The sequence below is a fragment of the Salmo salar genome, chromosome ssa23, assembly GCF_905237065.1.
Source record: "Salmo salar chromosome ssa23, Ssal_v3.1, whole genome shotgun sequence".
Classification (NCBI taxonomy): Eukaryota; Metazoa; Chordata; class Actinopteri; order Salmoniformes; family Salmonidae; genus Salmo; species Salmo salar.
The window spans coordinates 51,280,004-51,297,710 of record NC_059464.1 but is presented as its reverse complement, the minus strand read 5'-3'; the positions used below and the strand labels follow the sequence as shown (position 1 = coordinate 51,297,710).

Below are 17,707 nucleotides of genomic sequence, written 5' to 3'. Positions count from 1 at the left end.
TCAAGAGAGGCTTTATTACTGCCACTTTTAGTGAGCTTGGTACACATCCGGTGGATAGAGAGCCATTTATTATGTTCAACATAGGAGGGCCAAGCACAGGAAGCAGCTCTTTCAGTAGTTTAGTTGGAATAGGGTTCAGTATGCATCTTGAAGGTTTAGAGGCCATGATTATTTTCATCATTGTGTCAAGAGATATAGTACTAAAACACTTTAGTGTCTCCCTTGATCCTAGGTCCTGGCAGAGTTGTGCAGACTCAGGACAATGGAGCTTTGGAGGAATACCCAGATTTAAAGAGGAGTCTGTAATTTGCTTTCTAATGATCATGATCTTTTCCTCAAAGAAGTTCATGAATGTATTACTGCTGAAGTGAAAGCCATCCTCTCTTGGGGAAGGCTTCTTTTTAGTTAGCTTTGCGACCGTGTCAAAAATAAATTTCGAATTGTTCTTATTTTCCTCAATTAAGTTGGAAAAATAGGATGATCGAAGCAGCAGTGAGGGCTCTTCGATACTGCACGGTACTGTCTTTCCAAGCTAGTCGGAAGACTTCCAGTTTGGTGTGGCGCCATTTCCGTTCCAATTTTCTGGAAGCTTGCTTCAGACCTCGGGTATTTTCTGTACACCAGGGAGCTAGTTTCTTATGACAAATGTTTTTCATGAGAACCATGAATGTTAGAATGTCTGTAGATGAGAACCATGAATGACAGAATGTCTGTAGATGAGAACCATGAATGACAGAATGTCTGAAGATGAGAACCATGAATGACAGAATGTCTGTAGATGAGAACCATGAATGACAGAATGTCTGAAGATGAGAACCATGAATGACAGAATGTCTGTAGATGAGAACCATGAATGACAGAATGTCTGTAGATGAGAACCATGAATGACAGAATGTCTGAAGATGAGAACCATGAATGACAGAATGTCTGTAGATGAGAACCATGAATGACAGAATGTCTGTAGATGAGAACCATGAATGACAGAATGTCTGTAGATGAGAACCATGAATGACAGAATGTCTGTAGATGAGAACCATGAATGACAGAATGTCTGAAGATGAGAACCATGAATGACAGAATGTCTGAAGATGAGAACCATGAATGACAGAATGTCTGTAGATGAGAACCATGAATGACAGAATGTCTGAAGATGAGAACCATGAATGACAGAATGTCTGTAGATGAGAACCATGAATGACAGAATGTCTGTAGATGAGAACCATGAATGACAGAATGTCTGTAGATGAGAAACCATGAATGACAGAATGTCTGAAGATGAGAACCATGAATGACAGAATGTCTGTAGATGAGAACCATGAATGACAGAATGTCTGTAGATGAGAACCATGAATGACAGAATGTCTGTAGATGAGAACCATGAATGACAGAATGTCTGTAGATGAGAACCATGAATGACAGAATGTCTGAAGATGAGAACCATGAATGACAGAATGTCTGTAGATGAGAACCATGAATGACAGAATGTCTGTAGATGAGAACCATGAATGACAGAATGTCTGAAGATGAGAACCATGAATGACAGAATGTCTGTAGATGAGAACCATGAATGACAGAATGTCTGTAGATGAGAACCATGAATGACAGAATGTCTGAAGATGAGAACCATGAATCTTAGAATGTAGAACTCTTTTATGATTCCGTTAATCTTTGGTGGAAAATGAGAGACTGCAATGGGCGGGTTCACTGTGAAGTATTTTTAAAATGTTTGCTTTTCATTGTCATGTCTAAATGCAATGTAATTAGGGAATAAGGGAATGGAGGTAAGGCCTCCAAATGTGAATCAGATGGGTAACTATAGATCTGGTGACGTCTCATGACATCTCGTTAACTTCTGTTCGTCAACTTAGTGGATGTAAACTTCTGACCCACTGGAATTGTGATACAGTGAATTATAAGTGAAATAATCTGTCTGTAAAACAATTGTTGGAAAAATGACTTGTGTCATGTACAAAGTAGATGTCCTAACCGACTTGCCAAAACTATAGTTTGTTAACAAGAAATTTGCGGAGTGGTTGAAAAAATGAGTTTTAATGACTCCAACCTAAGCGTATGTAAACTTCCAACTTCAACTGTAGTTAGGGTTATATACCTACTGACATTACCCTGATAAACTAGACAATATATAGTTAGGTTATATATTATTACATTACCCTGATAAAACTAGACAATATATAGTTAGGGTTATATATTATTACATTACCCTGATAAAACTAGACTAGATATAGTTTGGGTTATATATTATTACATTACCCTGATAAGACTAGACTAGATAGAGTTAGGGTTATATATTATTACATTACCCTAATAAGACTAGACTAGATATAGTTAGGGTTATATATTATTACATTACCCTGATAAACTAGACTAGATAGAGTTAGGGTTATATATTATTACATTAACCTGATAAACTAGACTAGATATAGTTAGGGTTATATATTATTACATTAACCCGTGACTGATGGTAACATGAGTGTTTGTAACTACAGGGATCCTAACTTATCTCTCCCAATGTCTCTCCTCAGATGCATATGGTGCTCTTCAACTCAGACAAGTACCCCAACATCTCTGTGGCAGCAGACAAGTCAGGACGGCCTGGCTGTCCTGGGAGTTCTGATAGAGGTGAGGAGGGTAGGGGTAGAGGTAGGGGCATCAAGGAGAGGGGAGGTTAAGTGGAGGAGAGGAGGTACGAGAGGAGAAGAGGTGGGGAGAGAAGAAGAGAGGAGATGGTGAGGAGAGGAGATGGAGAGGAGAGGAGAGGAGAGAGAGGAGAGGAGAGGGGGAGAGGAGAGGAGAGGAGAGGAGAGGAGAGAAGAATGAGAAGGAGATGGAGAGGAGAGGAGAGGAGAGGAGAAGAGGTGGGGAGAGAAGAAGAGAGGAGATGGTGAGGGAGAGGGAGATGGAGAGGAGAGGAGAGGGAGAGGAGAGGAGAGGAGAGGAGAGGAGAGGAGAGGAGAGGAGAGGAGAGGAGAGGAGAGGAGAGGAGAGGAGATATGAGAAGGAGATGGAGAGGAGAGGAGAATGAGAAGGAGATGGAGAGGAGAGGAGAGGAGAGGAGAGGAGAATGAGAAGGAGATGGAGAGGAGAGGAGAGGAGAATGAGAAGGAGATGGAGAGGAGAGGAGAGGAGAGGAGATAAGATACTCACTACAGACTTTCAGAAAGTCCCAAAATTGCTCCTTACCGTTTCCCCTTGGTCATCTTGGAATCTGCAAACATCAAAGGGATAGAGCCAGGTGGAGGGATAGGGAGTGATTTGGGACTGTCTATCAGGGAGCATCACTAACTAACTGTGCCTCTGCTGCAGGTCGGGGAATTCAACCCAGCGTTCAATCAGTTCCTCAAGTACATCAATGGTATTAAATACAGAGGTGCGTTTTAGGCTCCATTGGTTTATATGGTAATGGTTAGTGAAAACAACTGTTGTGTGTTTGACTGGTAGATCAGAGGGTGATGATTATTCCATTCCATTCTATTCCATTCCATTCCATTCCATTCTATTCTATTCCATTCTATTCTATTCCATTCTATTCCATTCCATTCTATTCCATTCTATTCTATTCCATTCTATTCCATTAATTCTATTCTATTCCATTCTATTCCATTCTATTCTATTCCATTCTATTCCATTAATTCTATTCTATTCCATTCTATTCCAATCCATTAATTCTATTCCATTCTATTCCATTAATTCTATTCTATTCCATCCTATTCCATTATATTTCCATTCCATTCATTCCATTCCATTCTATTCCATTCCATTCATTCTATTCCATTCTATTCCATTCCATTAATTCTATACTATTCCATTCCATTCATTCTATTCCATTCCATTCTATTCCATTCTATTCCATTCCATTAATTCTATACTATTCCATTCTATTCCATTCCATTCATTCTATTCCATTCCATTCCATTCTATTCCATTATATTCTATTCCATTATATTCTATTCCATTCTGTTCTATTCCATTCAATTATATTATATTCCATCTTTTCCATTCCATTCTATTGCATTCTATTATATTCTATTCCATCCTATTCCATTCTATTATATTCTATTCCATTCTATTCAATTCTATTCCATCCTATTCCATTCCATTCTATTATATTCCATTCTATTCCATTATATTCTATTCCATCCTATTCAATTCTATTCCATCCTATTCCATTCCATTATATTATATTATATTCCATCCTATTCAATTCTATTCCATTCTATTCCATTCCATTATATTCTATTCCATCCTATTCAATTCTATTCCATCCTAATCCATTCTATTCCATTCTATTCCATTCCATTATATTCTATTCCATCCTATTCAATTCTATTCCATCCTAATCCATTCTATTCTATTATATTCCATCCTAATCCATCCTATTCCATTCTGATCCATTTAATTCTATTCTGTTGGAACATGTAGATCAGAGGGTGCAGGTCCCAGCCTTCAACATCCGCAGTCTGCTGCCTGCACTCCTGGATGAGTACTATCGTTACGATGGCTCGCTGACCACTCCCCCTGCTATCCCAGCGTACTTTGGACTGTGTTCAAAAACCCTGTCACCATCTCACTCAAACAGGTTAGTCCATCTCACTCAAACAGGTTAGTCCATCTCACTCAAACAGGTTAGTCCATCTCACTCAAACAGGTTAGTCCATCTCACTCAAACAGGTTAGTCCATCTCACTCAAACAGGTTAGTCCATCTCACTCAAACAGGTTAGTCCATCTCACTCAGACCGGTTAGTCCATCTCACTCAAACAGGTTAGTCCATCTTACTCAAACAGGTTAGTCCACCTCACTCAGACAGGTTAAGGTAAGGCCCTTGGTTTGATGTCAGTCACGCTCGTCCGTTTTATAGACATCCCTGCAACATAAAACATTTACATATATATGGATTTATAACTGTATCTGAAACCACAATAAACCAAAGGTCTCTGTCTGAAACATCGCTGTCTGGCCCTGTCTCTGTCTGAAACATCGCTGTCTGGCCCTGTCTCTGTCTGAAACATCGCTGTGTGGCCCTGTCTCTGTCTGAAACATCGCTGTCTGGCCCCTGTCTCTGTCTGAAACATCGCTGTGTGGCCCTGTCTCTGTCTGAAACATCGCTGTGTGGCCCCTGTCTCTGTCTGAAACATCGCTGTCTGGCCCTGTCTCTGTCTGAAACATCGCTGTCTGGCCCCTGTCTCTGTCTGAAACATCGCTGTCTGGCCCTGTCTCTGTCTGAAACATCGCTGTCTGGCCCTGTCTCTGTCTGAAACATCGCTGTCTGGCCCTGTCTCTGTCTGGAAACATCGCTGTCTGGCCCTGTCTCTGTCTGAAACATCGCTGTGTGGCCCTGTCTCTGTCTGAAACATCGCTGTCTGGCCCTGTCTCTGTCTGAAACATCGCTGTCTGGCCCTGTCTCTGTCTGAAACATCGCTGTCTGGCCCTGTCTCTGTCTGGAAACATCGCTGTCTGGCCTGTCTCTGTCTGAAACATCGCTGTGTGGCCCTGTCTCTGTCTGAAACATCGCTGTCTGGCCCTGTCTCTGTCTGAAACATCGCTGTCTGGCCCTGTCCTCTGTCTGAAACATCGCCTGTCTGGCCCTGTCTCTGTCTGAAACATCGCTGTCTGGCCCTGTTCTCTGTCTGAAACATCGCTGTCTGGCCCTGTCTCTGTCTGGAAACATCGCTGTCTGGCCCTGTCTCTGTCTGAAACATCGCTGTCTGGCCCTGTCTCTGTCTGAAACATCGCTGTCTGGCCCTGTGTCTGTCTGAAACATCGCTGTCTGGCCCTGTCTCTGTCTGGAAACATCGCTGTGTGGCCCTGTCTCTGTCCGAAACATCGCTGTCTGGCCCTGTCTCTGTCTGAAACATCGCTATGTGGCCCTGTCTCTGTCTGAAACATCGCTGTCTGGCCCTGTCTCTGTCTGAAACATCGCTGTCTGGCCCCTGTCTCTATCTGAAACATCGCTGTCTGGCCCCTGTCTCTGTCTGAAACATCGCTGTCTGGCCCTGTCTCCTGTCTGAAACATCGCTGTCTGGCCCTGTCTCTGTCTGAAACATCGCTGTCTGGCCCTGTCTCTGTCTGAAACATCGCTGTATGACTGAGATGTTTTGATTTTGTTCTACCCTTAGTTTCTGGCCCTAGCAACGCCATCTACTCCTCCCACCAACAGGAGTTGGCCCCGGTGGCCATGAACAGCAACTACAGGAAACCACAGGACACTGACAACAGAGTTGTGCTCTGCTCTTTCCAGGGGGTGAGTATGGTGCTACACTCCTACCACAGTACTCACCACAGTACTACCACAGTACTACCACATTACTACCACAGTACTACCACAGTACTACCACAGTACTACCACAGTACTACTACAGTACTACCCCACAATACTACCACTGTACTACTACAGTACTACTACAGTACTACCCCAGCACTACCACAGTACTAATACAGTACTAGAACAGTACTACTACAGTACTACCACATTACTACCACAGTACTAGTACAGTACTACCACAGTACTACTACAGTGCTAGAACAGGACTACCACAGTACTGCTACAGCACTAGAATATTACTACTACAGTACTACCACAGTACTACTACCGTACTCACCACAGTACTACCACAGTACTACCACAGTGCTAGAACAGCACTACCACAGTACTGCTACAGCACTAGAATATTACTACTACAGTACTACCACAGTACTACTACCGTACTACCACAGTACTACCACAGTACTACCACAGTACTACTAAAGTACTACCACAGTGATACTATAGTACTACCACATTACCACTACAGTACTTTCACAGTACTACCACAGTACTATTAATAATCTATGGGCTGGTTTCCAGAACACAGATTAAACCTATTCCTGGACTAAAAAGCATTCTCAATGGACTAGAGAATCTCTATCGAAAAGGCTTTTTGGTCCAGGGCTTGGCTTAATCTGTGTCCGAGAAACTGGCCCAATGGGTTAGATCTGTTATTGGAGCATGATGATTAAGGCCTGAATGATGAATGGCAAAGCTTCTTCTTTTTCTGCAGCACTTTAAAAAGCAGCTTTAAATGGGGTGGCTGGGGTGGGCCCTGTGGCTGGGGTGGGCTGGGGTGGGCCCTGTGGCTGGGGTGGGCTGGGGTGGGCCCCGTGGCTGGGGTGGGCTGGGGTGGGCCCTGTGGCTGGGGTCGACTGGGGTGGGCCCTGTGGCTGGGGGGCTTGAGACTGGGGTGGGCCCTGTGGCTGGGGGCTGGGGTGGGCCCTGTGGCTGGGGGCTTGAGACTGGGGTGGGCCCTGTGGCTGGGGTCGACTGGGGTGGGCCCTGTGGCTGGGGTCGACTGGGGTGGGCCCTGTGGCTGGGGGGCTTGAGACTGGGGTGGGCCCTGTGGCTGGGGTCGACTGGGGTGGCCCTGTGGCTGGGGTCGACTGGGGTGGGCCCCTGTGGCTGGGGTCGACTGGGGTGGGCCCTGTGGCTGGGGTCGACTGGGGTGGGCCCCTGTGGCTGGGGTCGACTGGGGTGGGCCCTGTGGCTGGGGTCGACTGGGGTGGGCCCCTGTGGCTGGGGTCGACTGGGGTAGCCCCGTGGCTGGGGTCGACTGGGGTGGGCCCCTGTGGCTGGGGGTCGACTGGGGTGGGCCCTGTGGCTGGGGGTCGACTGGGGTGGGCCCTGTGGCTGGGGTCGACTGGGGTGGGCCCCTGTGGCTGGGGGGGCTTGAGATTGGGGTGGGCCCTGTGGCTGGGGTCGACTGGGGTGGGCCCTGTGGCTGGGGGCTTGAGATTGGGGTGGGCCCTGTGGCTGGGGTCGACTGGGGTGGGCCCTGTGGCTGGGGTCGACTGGGGTGGGCCCTGTGGCTGGGGTCGACTGGGGTGGGCCCTGTGGCTGGGGTCGACTGGGGTGGGCCCTGTGGCTGGGGTCGACTGGGGTGGGCCCTGTGGCTGGGGGCTTGAGATTGGGGTGGGCCCTGTGGCTGGGGTCGACTGGGGTGGGCCCTGTGGCTGGGGTCGACTGGGGTGGGCCCTGTGGCTGGGGGCTTGAGATTGGGGTGGGCCCTGTGGCTGGGGGGGCTTGGAGATTGGGGTGGGCCCTGTGGCTGGGGTCGACTGGGGTGGGCCCTGTGGCTGGGGTCGACTGGGGTGGGCCCGGCTGTGGCTGGGGTCCACTGGGGTGGGCCCTGTGGCTGGGGTCGACTGGGGTGAGCCCTGTGGCTGGGGTCGACTGGGGTGGGCCCTGTGGCTGGGGGTCGACTGGGGTGGGCCCTGTGGCTGGGGTCGACTGGGGTGGGCCCTGTGGCTGGGGTCGACTGGGGTGGGCCCTGTGGCTGGGGTCGACTGGGGTGGGCCCTGTGGCTGGGGTTTCGACTGGGGTGGGCCCTGTGGCTGGGGTCGACTGGGAAGGGCCCTGTGGCTGGGGTCGACTGGGAAGGGCCCTGTGGCTGGGGTCCACTGGGGTGGGCCCCTGTGGCTGGGGTCGACTGGGGTGGGCCCTGTGGCTGGGGTCGACTGGGGTGGGCCCTGTGGCTGGGGTCGACTGGGGGTGGCTCCCTGTGGCTGGGGTCGACTGGGGTGGGCCCTGTGGCTGGGGTCGACTGGGGTGGGGCCCTGTGGCTGGGGTCGACTGGGGTGGGCCCTGTGGCTGGGGTCGACTGGGGTGGCCCTGTGGCTGGGGGTCGACTGGGGTGTGCCCTGTGGCTGGGGTCGACTGGGGTGGGCCCTGTGGCTGGGGGGCTTGAGATTGGGGTGGGCCCTGTGGCTGGGGTCGACTGGGGTGGGCCCTGTGGCTGGGGTCGACTGGGGTGGGCCCCTGTGGCTGGGGTCGACTGGGGTGGGCCCTGTGGCTGGGGTCGACTGGGGTGGGCCCTGTGGCTGGGGTCGACTGGGGTGGGCCCTGTGGCTGGGGTCGACTGGGGTGGGCCCTGTGGCTGGGGTCGACTGGGGTGGGCCCTATGGCTGGGGTCGACTGGGGTGGGCCCTGTGGCTGGGGGGGCTTGAGATTGGGGTGGGCCCTGTGGCTGGGGTTCGACTTGGGTGGGCCCTCTGGCTGGGGTCGACTGGGGTGGGCACTGTGGCTGGGGTCGACTGGGGTGGGCCCTGTGGCTGGGGGCTTGAGATTGGGGTGGGCCCTGTGGCTGGGGTCGACTGGGGTGGGCCCTGTGTCTGGGGGCTTGAGATTGGGGTGGGCCCTGTGCCTGGGGTCGACTGGGGTGGGCCCTGTGGCTGGGGGCTTGAGATTGGGGTGGGCCCTGTGGCTGGGGTCGACTGGGGTGGGCCCTGTGGCTGGGGCTTGAGATTGGGGTGGGCCCTGTGGCTGGGGTCGACTGGGGTAGGCCCTGTGGCTGGGGGGCTTGAGATTGGGGTGGGCCCTGTGGCTGGGGGGCTTGAGATTGGGGTGGGCCCTGTGGCTGGGGGCTTGAGATTGGGGTGGGGCCTGTGTCTGGGGGGCTTGAGATTGGGGTGGGGCCCTGTGGCTGGGTGGCTTGAGATTGGGGTGGGCCCTGTGGCTGGGGTCGACTGGGGTGGGCCCTGTGGCTGGGGGGCTTGTTGAGATTGGGGTGGGGCCCTCTGGCTGGGGGGCTTTAATGGATGAACTGGGATTAGGGTGGGATGAACCTTAGGTTAGTGCTGGGTTAGGGTGGGATTAACTGGGGTTAGTGCTGGATTAGGGTGATATACACTGGGGTTAGTGCTTGATTAGGGTGGGATGAACTGGGATTAGGGTGGGCAGAACTGGGGTTAGTGCTGGATTAGGGTGGGATGAACTGGGGTTGGTGTTGGATTAGGGTGGGATTAACTGGGGTTAGTGCTGGATTAGGGTGGGATGGACTGGGGTTGGTGCTGGGATTAGGTGGGATGAACTGGGATTAGGGTGGGATGAACTGGGGTTAGTGCTGGATTAGGGTCGGATGAACTGGGGTTAGTGCTGGATTAGGGTGGGATGTACTGGGGTTAGTGGGATTAGGGTGGGATGAACTGTGGTTAGTGCTGGATTAGGGTGGGATGAACTGGGGTTAGTGCTGGATTAGGGTGGGATGAACTGGGTTAGTGTTGGATTAGGGTGGGATTAACTGGTGTTGGTGCTGGATTAGGTGGTATGAACTGGGGTTAGTGTTGGATTAGGGTGGTCAACAATGAACTGGGGTTAGTGTTGGATTAGGGTGGGATGAACTGGGGTTAGTGTTGGATTAGGGTGGGATGAACTGGAGTTAGTGCTAGATTAGGGTGGGATGAACTGGGGTTGGTGTTGGATTAGGGGTGGGATTAACTGGTGTTGGTGCTGGATTAGGTGGGATTAACTGGGGTTAGTGCTGGATTAGGGTGGGATGAACTGGGGTTAGTGTTGGATTAGGTGGGATGAACTGGGGTTAGTGTTGGATTAGGGTGGATGAACTGGGGTTAGTGCTGGATTAGGTGGGATTAACTGGTGTAGGTGCTGGATTAGGTGGGATGAGAACTGGGGTTAGTGCTGAGATTAGGGTGGGATGAACTGGGGTTAGTGATTAGGGTGGGATGAACTGGGGTTAGTGCTGGATTAGGGATGACTAAGGGGTTGGTGCTGGATTAGGTGGGATGAACTGGGGTTAGTGTTGGATTAGGGTGGGATGAACTGGGGTTAGTGTTGGATTAGGGTGGGATGAACTGGGGTTAAGTGCTAGATTAGGGTGGGATGAACTGGGGTTGGTGTTGGATTAGGGTGGGATTAACTGGTGTTGGTGCTGGATTAGGGGTGGGATTAACTGGGGTTAGTGCTGGATTAGGGTGGGATGAACTGGGGTTAGTGTTGGATTAGGGTGGGATGAACTGGGGTTAGTGTTGGATTAGGGTGGGATGAACTGGGGTTAGTGCTGGATTAGGGTGGGACTAACTGGGTGTAGGTGCTGGATTAGGGTGGGATGAACTGGGGTTAGTGTTGGATTAGGTGGATGAACTGGGGTTAGTGCTGGATTAGGGTGGGATGAACTGGGGTTAGTGCTGGATTAGGGATGGACTAACTGGGGTTGAAGTTGGATTAGGGTGGGATGAACTGGGGTTAGTGTTGGATTAGGGTGGGGATGAACTGGGGTTGGTGTTGGATTAGGGTGGGATGAACTGGGGTTAGTGTTGGATTAGGGATGGATGAACTGGGGTTGGTGCTGGATTGGGGTGGGATGAACTGGGGTTGGTGTTGGATTAGGGTGGGATGAACTGGGGTTAGTGTTGGATTAGGGTGGGATGAACTGGGGTTAGTGCTAGATTAGGGTGGGATGAACTGGGGTTGGTGTTGGATTAGGTTGGGATGAACTGGTGTTGGTGCTGGATTAGGTGGGATTAACTGGGGTTAGTGCTGGATTAGGTGGGATTAACTGGGGTTAGTGCTGGATTAGGGGTGCTGGATGAATCGGGGTTAGTGCTGGATTAGGGTGGGATGAACTGGGATTAGGGTGGGATGAACTGGGGTTAGTGTTGAATTAGGTGGGATGAACTGAGATTAGGGTGGATGAACCTTAGGTTAGTGCTGGATTAGGGGTGGGATGAACTGGGATTAGGGTGGGATGTACCTTAGGTTAGTGCTGGATTAGGGGTGGGATGAACTGGGGTTGGTGTTGGATTAGGTGGGATGAACTTTGGTTAGTGTTGGATTAGGGGTGGGATAAACTGGGGTTAGTGCTGGATTAGGGTGGGATGAACTGGGGTTAGTGCTGGATTAGGGATGGGATGCTGGGGTTGGTGCTGGATTGGGGATGGATGAACTGGGGTTGGTGCTGGATTGGGGTGGGATAACTGGGGTTGGTGTTGGATTAGGGTGGGATGAACAGGGGGGTTAGTGCTGGATTAGGGGTGGGATGAACTGGGGTTAGTGTTGGATTAGGGTGGGATGTAACCGGGGTTAGTGCTGGATTAGGGTGGGATGAACTGTGGTTAGTGCTGGATTAGGGATTGGGATGAACTGGGGTTAGTGCTGGATTAGGGGTGGGATGAACTGGGGTTAGTACGCTGGATTAGGTGGTATGAACTGGGGTTAGTAGTTGGATTAGGGTGGGATGAACTGGGGTTAGTGTTGGATTAGGGTGGGATGAACTGGGGTTAGTGCTAGATTAGGGGTGGGATGAACTGGGAAAGTTGGTGTTGGATTAGGGTGGGATTAACTGGTGTTGGTGCTGGATTAGTTGGGATTAACTGGGGTTAGTGCTGGATTAGGTTTGGGATGAACTGGGGTTAAGTGTTGGATTAGGTTGGGATGAACTGGGTTTAGTGTTGGATTAGGGTGGGATGAACTGGGGTTAGGTGCTGCGATTAGGGTGGGATTAACTGGTGTAGGTGCTGGATTAGGGTGGGATGAACTGGGGTTAGTGTTGGATTAGGGTGGGATGAACTGGGGTTAGTGTTGGATTAGGGATGGGATGAACTGGGGTTAGTGTTGGATTAGGGTGGGATTAACTGGGGTTAGTGTTGGATTAGGGTGGGATGAACTGGGGTTAGTGCTGGATTAGGGTGGGATGAACTGGGGTTAGTGCTGGATTAGGGTGGGATGAACTGGGGTTAGTGCTGGATTAGGGTGGGATGAACTGGGGTTAGTGCTGGATTAGGGTGGGATGAACTGGGGTTAGTGCTGGATTAGGTGGGATGAACTGGGGTTAGTGCTGGATTAGGGATGGATGAACTGGGGTTTGGTGCTGGATTGGGGTGGGATGAACTGGGGTTGGTGTTGGATTAGGGTGGGATGAACTGGGGTTAGTGTTGGATTAGGGGTGGGATGAACTGGGGTTAGTGCTAGATTAGGGTGGGATGAACTGGGGTTGGTGTTGGATTAGGGTGGGATGAACTGGTGTTGGTGCTGGATTAGGGTGGGATTAACTGGGGTTAGTGCTGGATTAGGGATTGGGATTAACCGGTTAGTGCTGGATTAGGGTGGGATGAACTGGGGTTAGTGTGGATTAGGTGGGATGAACTGGGATTAGGTGGGATGAACTGGGGTTAGTGTTGAATTAGGTTGGGGATGAACTTTAGAGATTAGGGGTGGATGAACCTTAGGTTAGTGCTGGATTAGGGTGGGATGAACTGGGATTAGGGTGGGATGTACCTTAGGTTAGTGCTGGATTAGGGTGGGATGAACTGGGGTTGGTGTTGGATTAGGGTGGGATGAACTTTGGTTAGTGCTGGATTAGGTTGGGATGAACTGGGGTTAGTGCTGGATTAGGGTGGGATGCACTGGAGTTAGTGCTGGATTAGGGTGGGATGAACAGGGGTTATTGCTGGATTAGGTGGGATGAACAGGGGTTAGTGCTGGATTAGGGATGGATGAACAGGGGTTAGTGCTGGATTAGGTGGGATGAACTGGGGTTAGTGCTGGATTAGGGTGGGATGAACCGGGATTAGTGCTGGATTAGGGATGGATGAACTGGGGTTGGTGCTGGATTGGGGTGGGATGAACTGGGGTTGGTGTTGGATTAGGGTGGGATGAACTGGGGTTAGTGTTGGATTAGGGTGCGGATGAACTGGGGTTAGTGCTAGATTAGGGTGGGATGAACTGGGGTTGGTGTTGGATTAGGTGGGATTAACTGGTGTTGGTGTGGATTAGGTTGGGATTAACTGGGGTTAGTGCTGGATTAGGGTGGGATGAACTGGGGTTAGTGCTGGATTAGGGTGGGATGAACTGGGGTTGGTGTTGGATTAGGTGGGATGAACTGGGGTTAGTGTTGGATTAGGGTGGGATGAACTGGGGTTAGTGCAAGATTAGGGTGGGATGAACTGGGGTTGGTGTTGGATTAGGGGTGGGATTAACTGGTGTTGGTGCTGGGATTAGGTGGGGATTAACTGGGTTTAGTGCTGGATTAGGTGGGATGAACTGGAGTTAGCTGGATTAGGGTTGGGTGTGGGTGGATGGGATCTGTGGGGGTGAGACCAGGGGCTGTCTAACTGTCTGAGGCTTGTCTGCTGTCTCCTGGTTATGGTGTCTCCATAGCGCTTACCGTAACTGTGCTTCTCTGTCCTCTTTGATGCTTTCCCCGATACTCTCTCTTTTCAAATTCATCTTTATTATTCTCCACTTTATTCCCGACTTTCTCTCTGCCTTGAACCGTCATCAATGAGCTTTTAAAAGACGGGGTCGTGCTTCATGTCTCTAGAAATGAAACGTTACCGCTTCAGAATGGGTAATGAAATGAGATGCTCTCCCTTTTAGCTCATGATTGTGACTTCCCAGCCCTCTCTTTCAGTGGGCGGTTCACCACACACTAAGATCCACATACCATAATACAGTCTGTATGACATACCATGCTCCGCTCTGTGGTCTGTGACAGTATGACAGGAATCTGCATGTCGTTCTCATCTCCAAAATTCACTTTCCATTTCCGAGGGCTGTACGCTTCTTTATAATAGCGGGACTCTCTTGAGTATGACATCTTCTTTGGCATGGCCGTGCTGTAATCTCCTCTTCCTCTAGCATGCCTTGGGATGGGGGGACCCGTCTACCTTCAGAATGGGAATCTGAAACTTACTTTCAATGTCTCCCAAGTGGCCGTGCCGCTGCAGCACCAGGCCAACGTCAAACCATGGACATGTCCCTTGCCCCTGGGACTTAAAACTCTATTGTGCTTGGCTCTGTATATGATTCAGGCAGAGGACTGTTAGGGTGCTACTCAGACGGTCACCTCTCCGTTCCTGAGGAGGCAGGTCATCAACCAGCTGTTACATGGAGACCTGGCAGACCAGGATGAGCTCAACCAGCTGTTACATGGAGACCTGGCAGACCAGGATGGGCTCAACCAGCTGTTACATGGAGACCTGGCAGACCAGGATGAGCTCAGTGCTGCCCAAGAAGCCCAGAGCGCCGGGAAAGAAGTGGGAATGACCTCAAAAACCATCAGAAAAGCTGGACAGAGCCATATTGGGTCCAAGCACCACCAGAACAGCTGGTCTCAGACCCAGAACAGCCTCAAGCAGCAGTGGCTGAAGTCCAATAAGGTGCCATCTGTGGGTGTAGGAGCTGCCAGACTAGTCCCCTCTTCCTGGAAGAACCAGCAGAACAGGCAACCTGTGTGGAAGTCAGGTCCGAACGAGGATATGCTGTGTTACGCCTCCTTGGAGCAGAATGTGTCTCGTCTGGGCTGAGCAGAGGGAGATCCCCTCCCCATACAGACACCCAGCTGGTCCAGGCTCTCAGAAACTCTGTTCCCAGAGCTCAACCTGCGCAGCTACCTGGGCTGTAAATCTGACCTGGCTCTGCTCACCGTCAGACAGCTTCTCCGTGGGAGATCAGCCACAGATGAGGCCCTGGAGCTGGACCAGGCCATTGTCAAGGCCTTAGGGGGGAGGAGGACAGGGCAGACCATAGTGGGACAGAGAGGGTCAACAAAGAAGCAACAGACAAACACCTTCTCCATGCACCAAACAGGCTTCGCTCCTGCCCCTGCTGCCGTGCCTAGGAAACCCAATCAGCCGATCCCATGGCTCCAGCCTATGGAGTGGGAGGACTAGAGTCCAACCAGGCAAGAAGTGTAACCTTTAAACCACCATCAGCCTCGACCTCAGCCTCAATCTACAGTCGCGAGTGAAAATTTACACAACTTTTTGTGCTGTCTTCACATTTTGCGCTTAAAATTATATCTTGAAAAAACGGACCAAAGTGATTTTTTTCCTCCCCTGTTCGATCTACATAACCTACTCCACATTTTCAAAGTGAAATAAAAATGATTTTTTAAAAGAAATGTTCAGAAATAACTAAGAAATACAAAATGAGGATGTATTGATTGTGTATGTCTTCACGCCCCATAATTGGTGGAAACACTTTGGGCGAAATCACAGCGGTGAATCATTTTGAATATGATTCTACCAACCTTGCACAAACTGTTTGGGCAGAATATATCCATTTATATTCATTGTTTTTGGTCAAACCTTCAGAAAATATTCACACCATTTAGTTTTTCCACATTTTGTTGCTGTGTTACAGCCTGAATTTTGTTTTACTGATCTACACACAATACCACAGAATGTCAAAGTGGAATTTAGTTTGTAATTATAATTTTTGTATCCCCCCCAAAAAAGCTGCAACGTCTTCGAGACAATGAAGTATTCAACCCCTTTTGTTATGGCAAGGAGCCTAAATCAGTTCAGGAGTCAAGATGTGCTTAACAAATTGCATAATTTACAGCAATGACCTGAGGAATCGTTACAGGGATGAATGAGCCAATTGTAAGCTGGGGATGATTAGGTGACCGTGATGGTTGGACATTTAGCCAGGACACCAGGGGACACACCTCTGACTCTTACGATAAGTACCAATGGGATCTTAGTGACCACAGAGAGTTCAGGAAACCAGGGTTAACACCCCTACCTTACGATAAGACCATGGGATCTTTAGTGACCACAGAGAGTCAGGGACACCAGGGGTTAACACCCCTACTCTTACGATAAGTACCATGGGACTTTAGTGACCACAGAGAGTCAGGAGACACCAGGGGTTAACACCCCCTACTCTTCACGATAAAAGTACCATGGGATCTTTAGTGACCACAGAGAGTCAGGAAACCAGGGGTTAACACCCCTACTCTTACGATAAGTACCATGGGATCTTTAGTAGACCACAGAGAGTCAGGACACCAGGGGTTAACACCCCTACTCTTACGATAAGTACCATGGGATCTTTAGTGACCACAGAGAGTCAGGACACCAGGGGTTAACACCCCCTACTCTTACGATAAGTACTCATGGGATCTTTAGTGACCACAGAGAGTCAGGGACACCAGGGGTTAACACCCCTACTCTTACGATAAGTACCATGGGATCTTTAGTGACCACAGAGAGTCAGGACACCAGGGGTTAGACACCCCTACTCTTACGATAAGTACCATGGGATCTTAGTGACCACAGAGAGTCAGGGACACCAGGGTTAACACCCCTACTCTTACAATAAGTACCATGGGATCTTTAGTGACCACAGAGAGTCAGGACACACAGGGGTTAACACCCCTACTCTTACGATAAGTACCATGGGATCTTTAGTGACCACAGAGAGTGAGGACACCAGGGGTTAACACCCCTACTCTTACGAATAAGTACCATGGGATCTTAGTGACCACAGAGAGTCAGGACACCAGGGGTAACACCCCCTACTCTTACAATAAGTACCATGGGATCTTTAGTGACCACAGAGAGCCAGGACACCTGTTTAACATCCCCATCTAGAAGACAGCACCCTACACAGAGGCAATGTCCCCAATCACTACCGGTAATTGGGAGTATTTGTTTTAGACAGAGGAAAGAGTGCCTCCCTACTGGCCTCCAACACCACTTCCAGCAGCATCTGGTCTCCATCCAGTGACCAACCAGGACCAACCCTGCTTAGCTTCAGAAACAAGCCAACGCAGTGGGACGCAGGGTGTATGCTGCTGGCAAGAGATTGGTGTGGGTTTGGACTCACCTGTGTTCAATAATAGTGTTTAACATGATTTATGAATGACTAACTCATCTCTGTACCCTCACACATCCAATTTTCTGTAAGGTCCCCTCAATCGAGTAGAGAATTTCAAGCAAAGATTCAACTACAAAGAACAGGAGGTTTTTCAATTCCTCACAAAGAAGGGATTGATACCAAATAGAAATAAAGCAGTGGTTTCTTTGGCAGCAATTTGACCATTAAGGCCTTATTCACCCAGTCTCCTCTGAACATTTTATTTTATTGTGTTACTTTTAATTTTTTTTTACTTTAGTTTATTTAGTAAATATTT

The 17,707-nt window shown here is 49.7% G+C and overlaps 1 protein-coding gene across 1 annotated transcript in view; it reads left to right on the top strand.

The window, feature by feature from the left end:
- ca12 (carbonic anhydrase XII) overlaps positions 1-15,458 on the top strand; it is a 50,902-nt gene extending 35,444 nt beyond the window's left edge. The window contains 9 exon segments of the mRNA XM_045706209.1: positions 2,544-2,606; positions 2,608-2,640; positions 3,325-3,388; positions 4,441-4,530; positions 4,533-4,597; positions 6,137-6,152; positions 6,155-6,270; positions 14,613-15,030; positions 15,160-15,458. Coding sequence (XP_045562165.1) covers positions 2,544-2,606; positions 2,608-2,640; positions 3,325-3,388; positions 4,441-4,530; positions 4,533-4,597; positions 6,137-6,152; positions 6,155-6,270; positions 14,613-15,030; positions 15,160-15,458 — 1,164 coding nt within the window.
- The last annotated feature ends 2,249 nt before the right edge of the window (positions 15,459-17,707 follow it).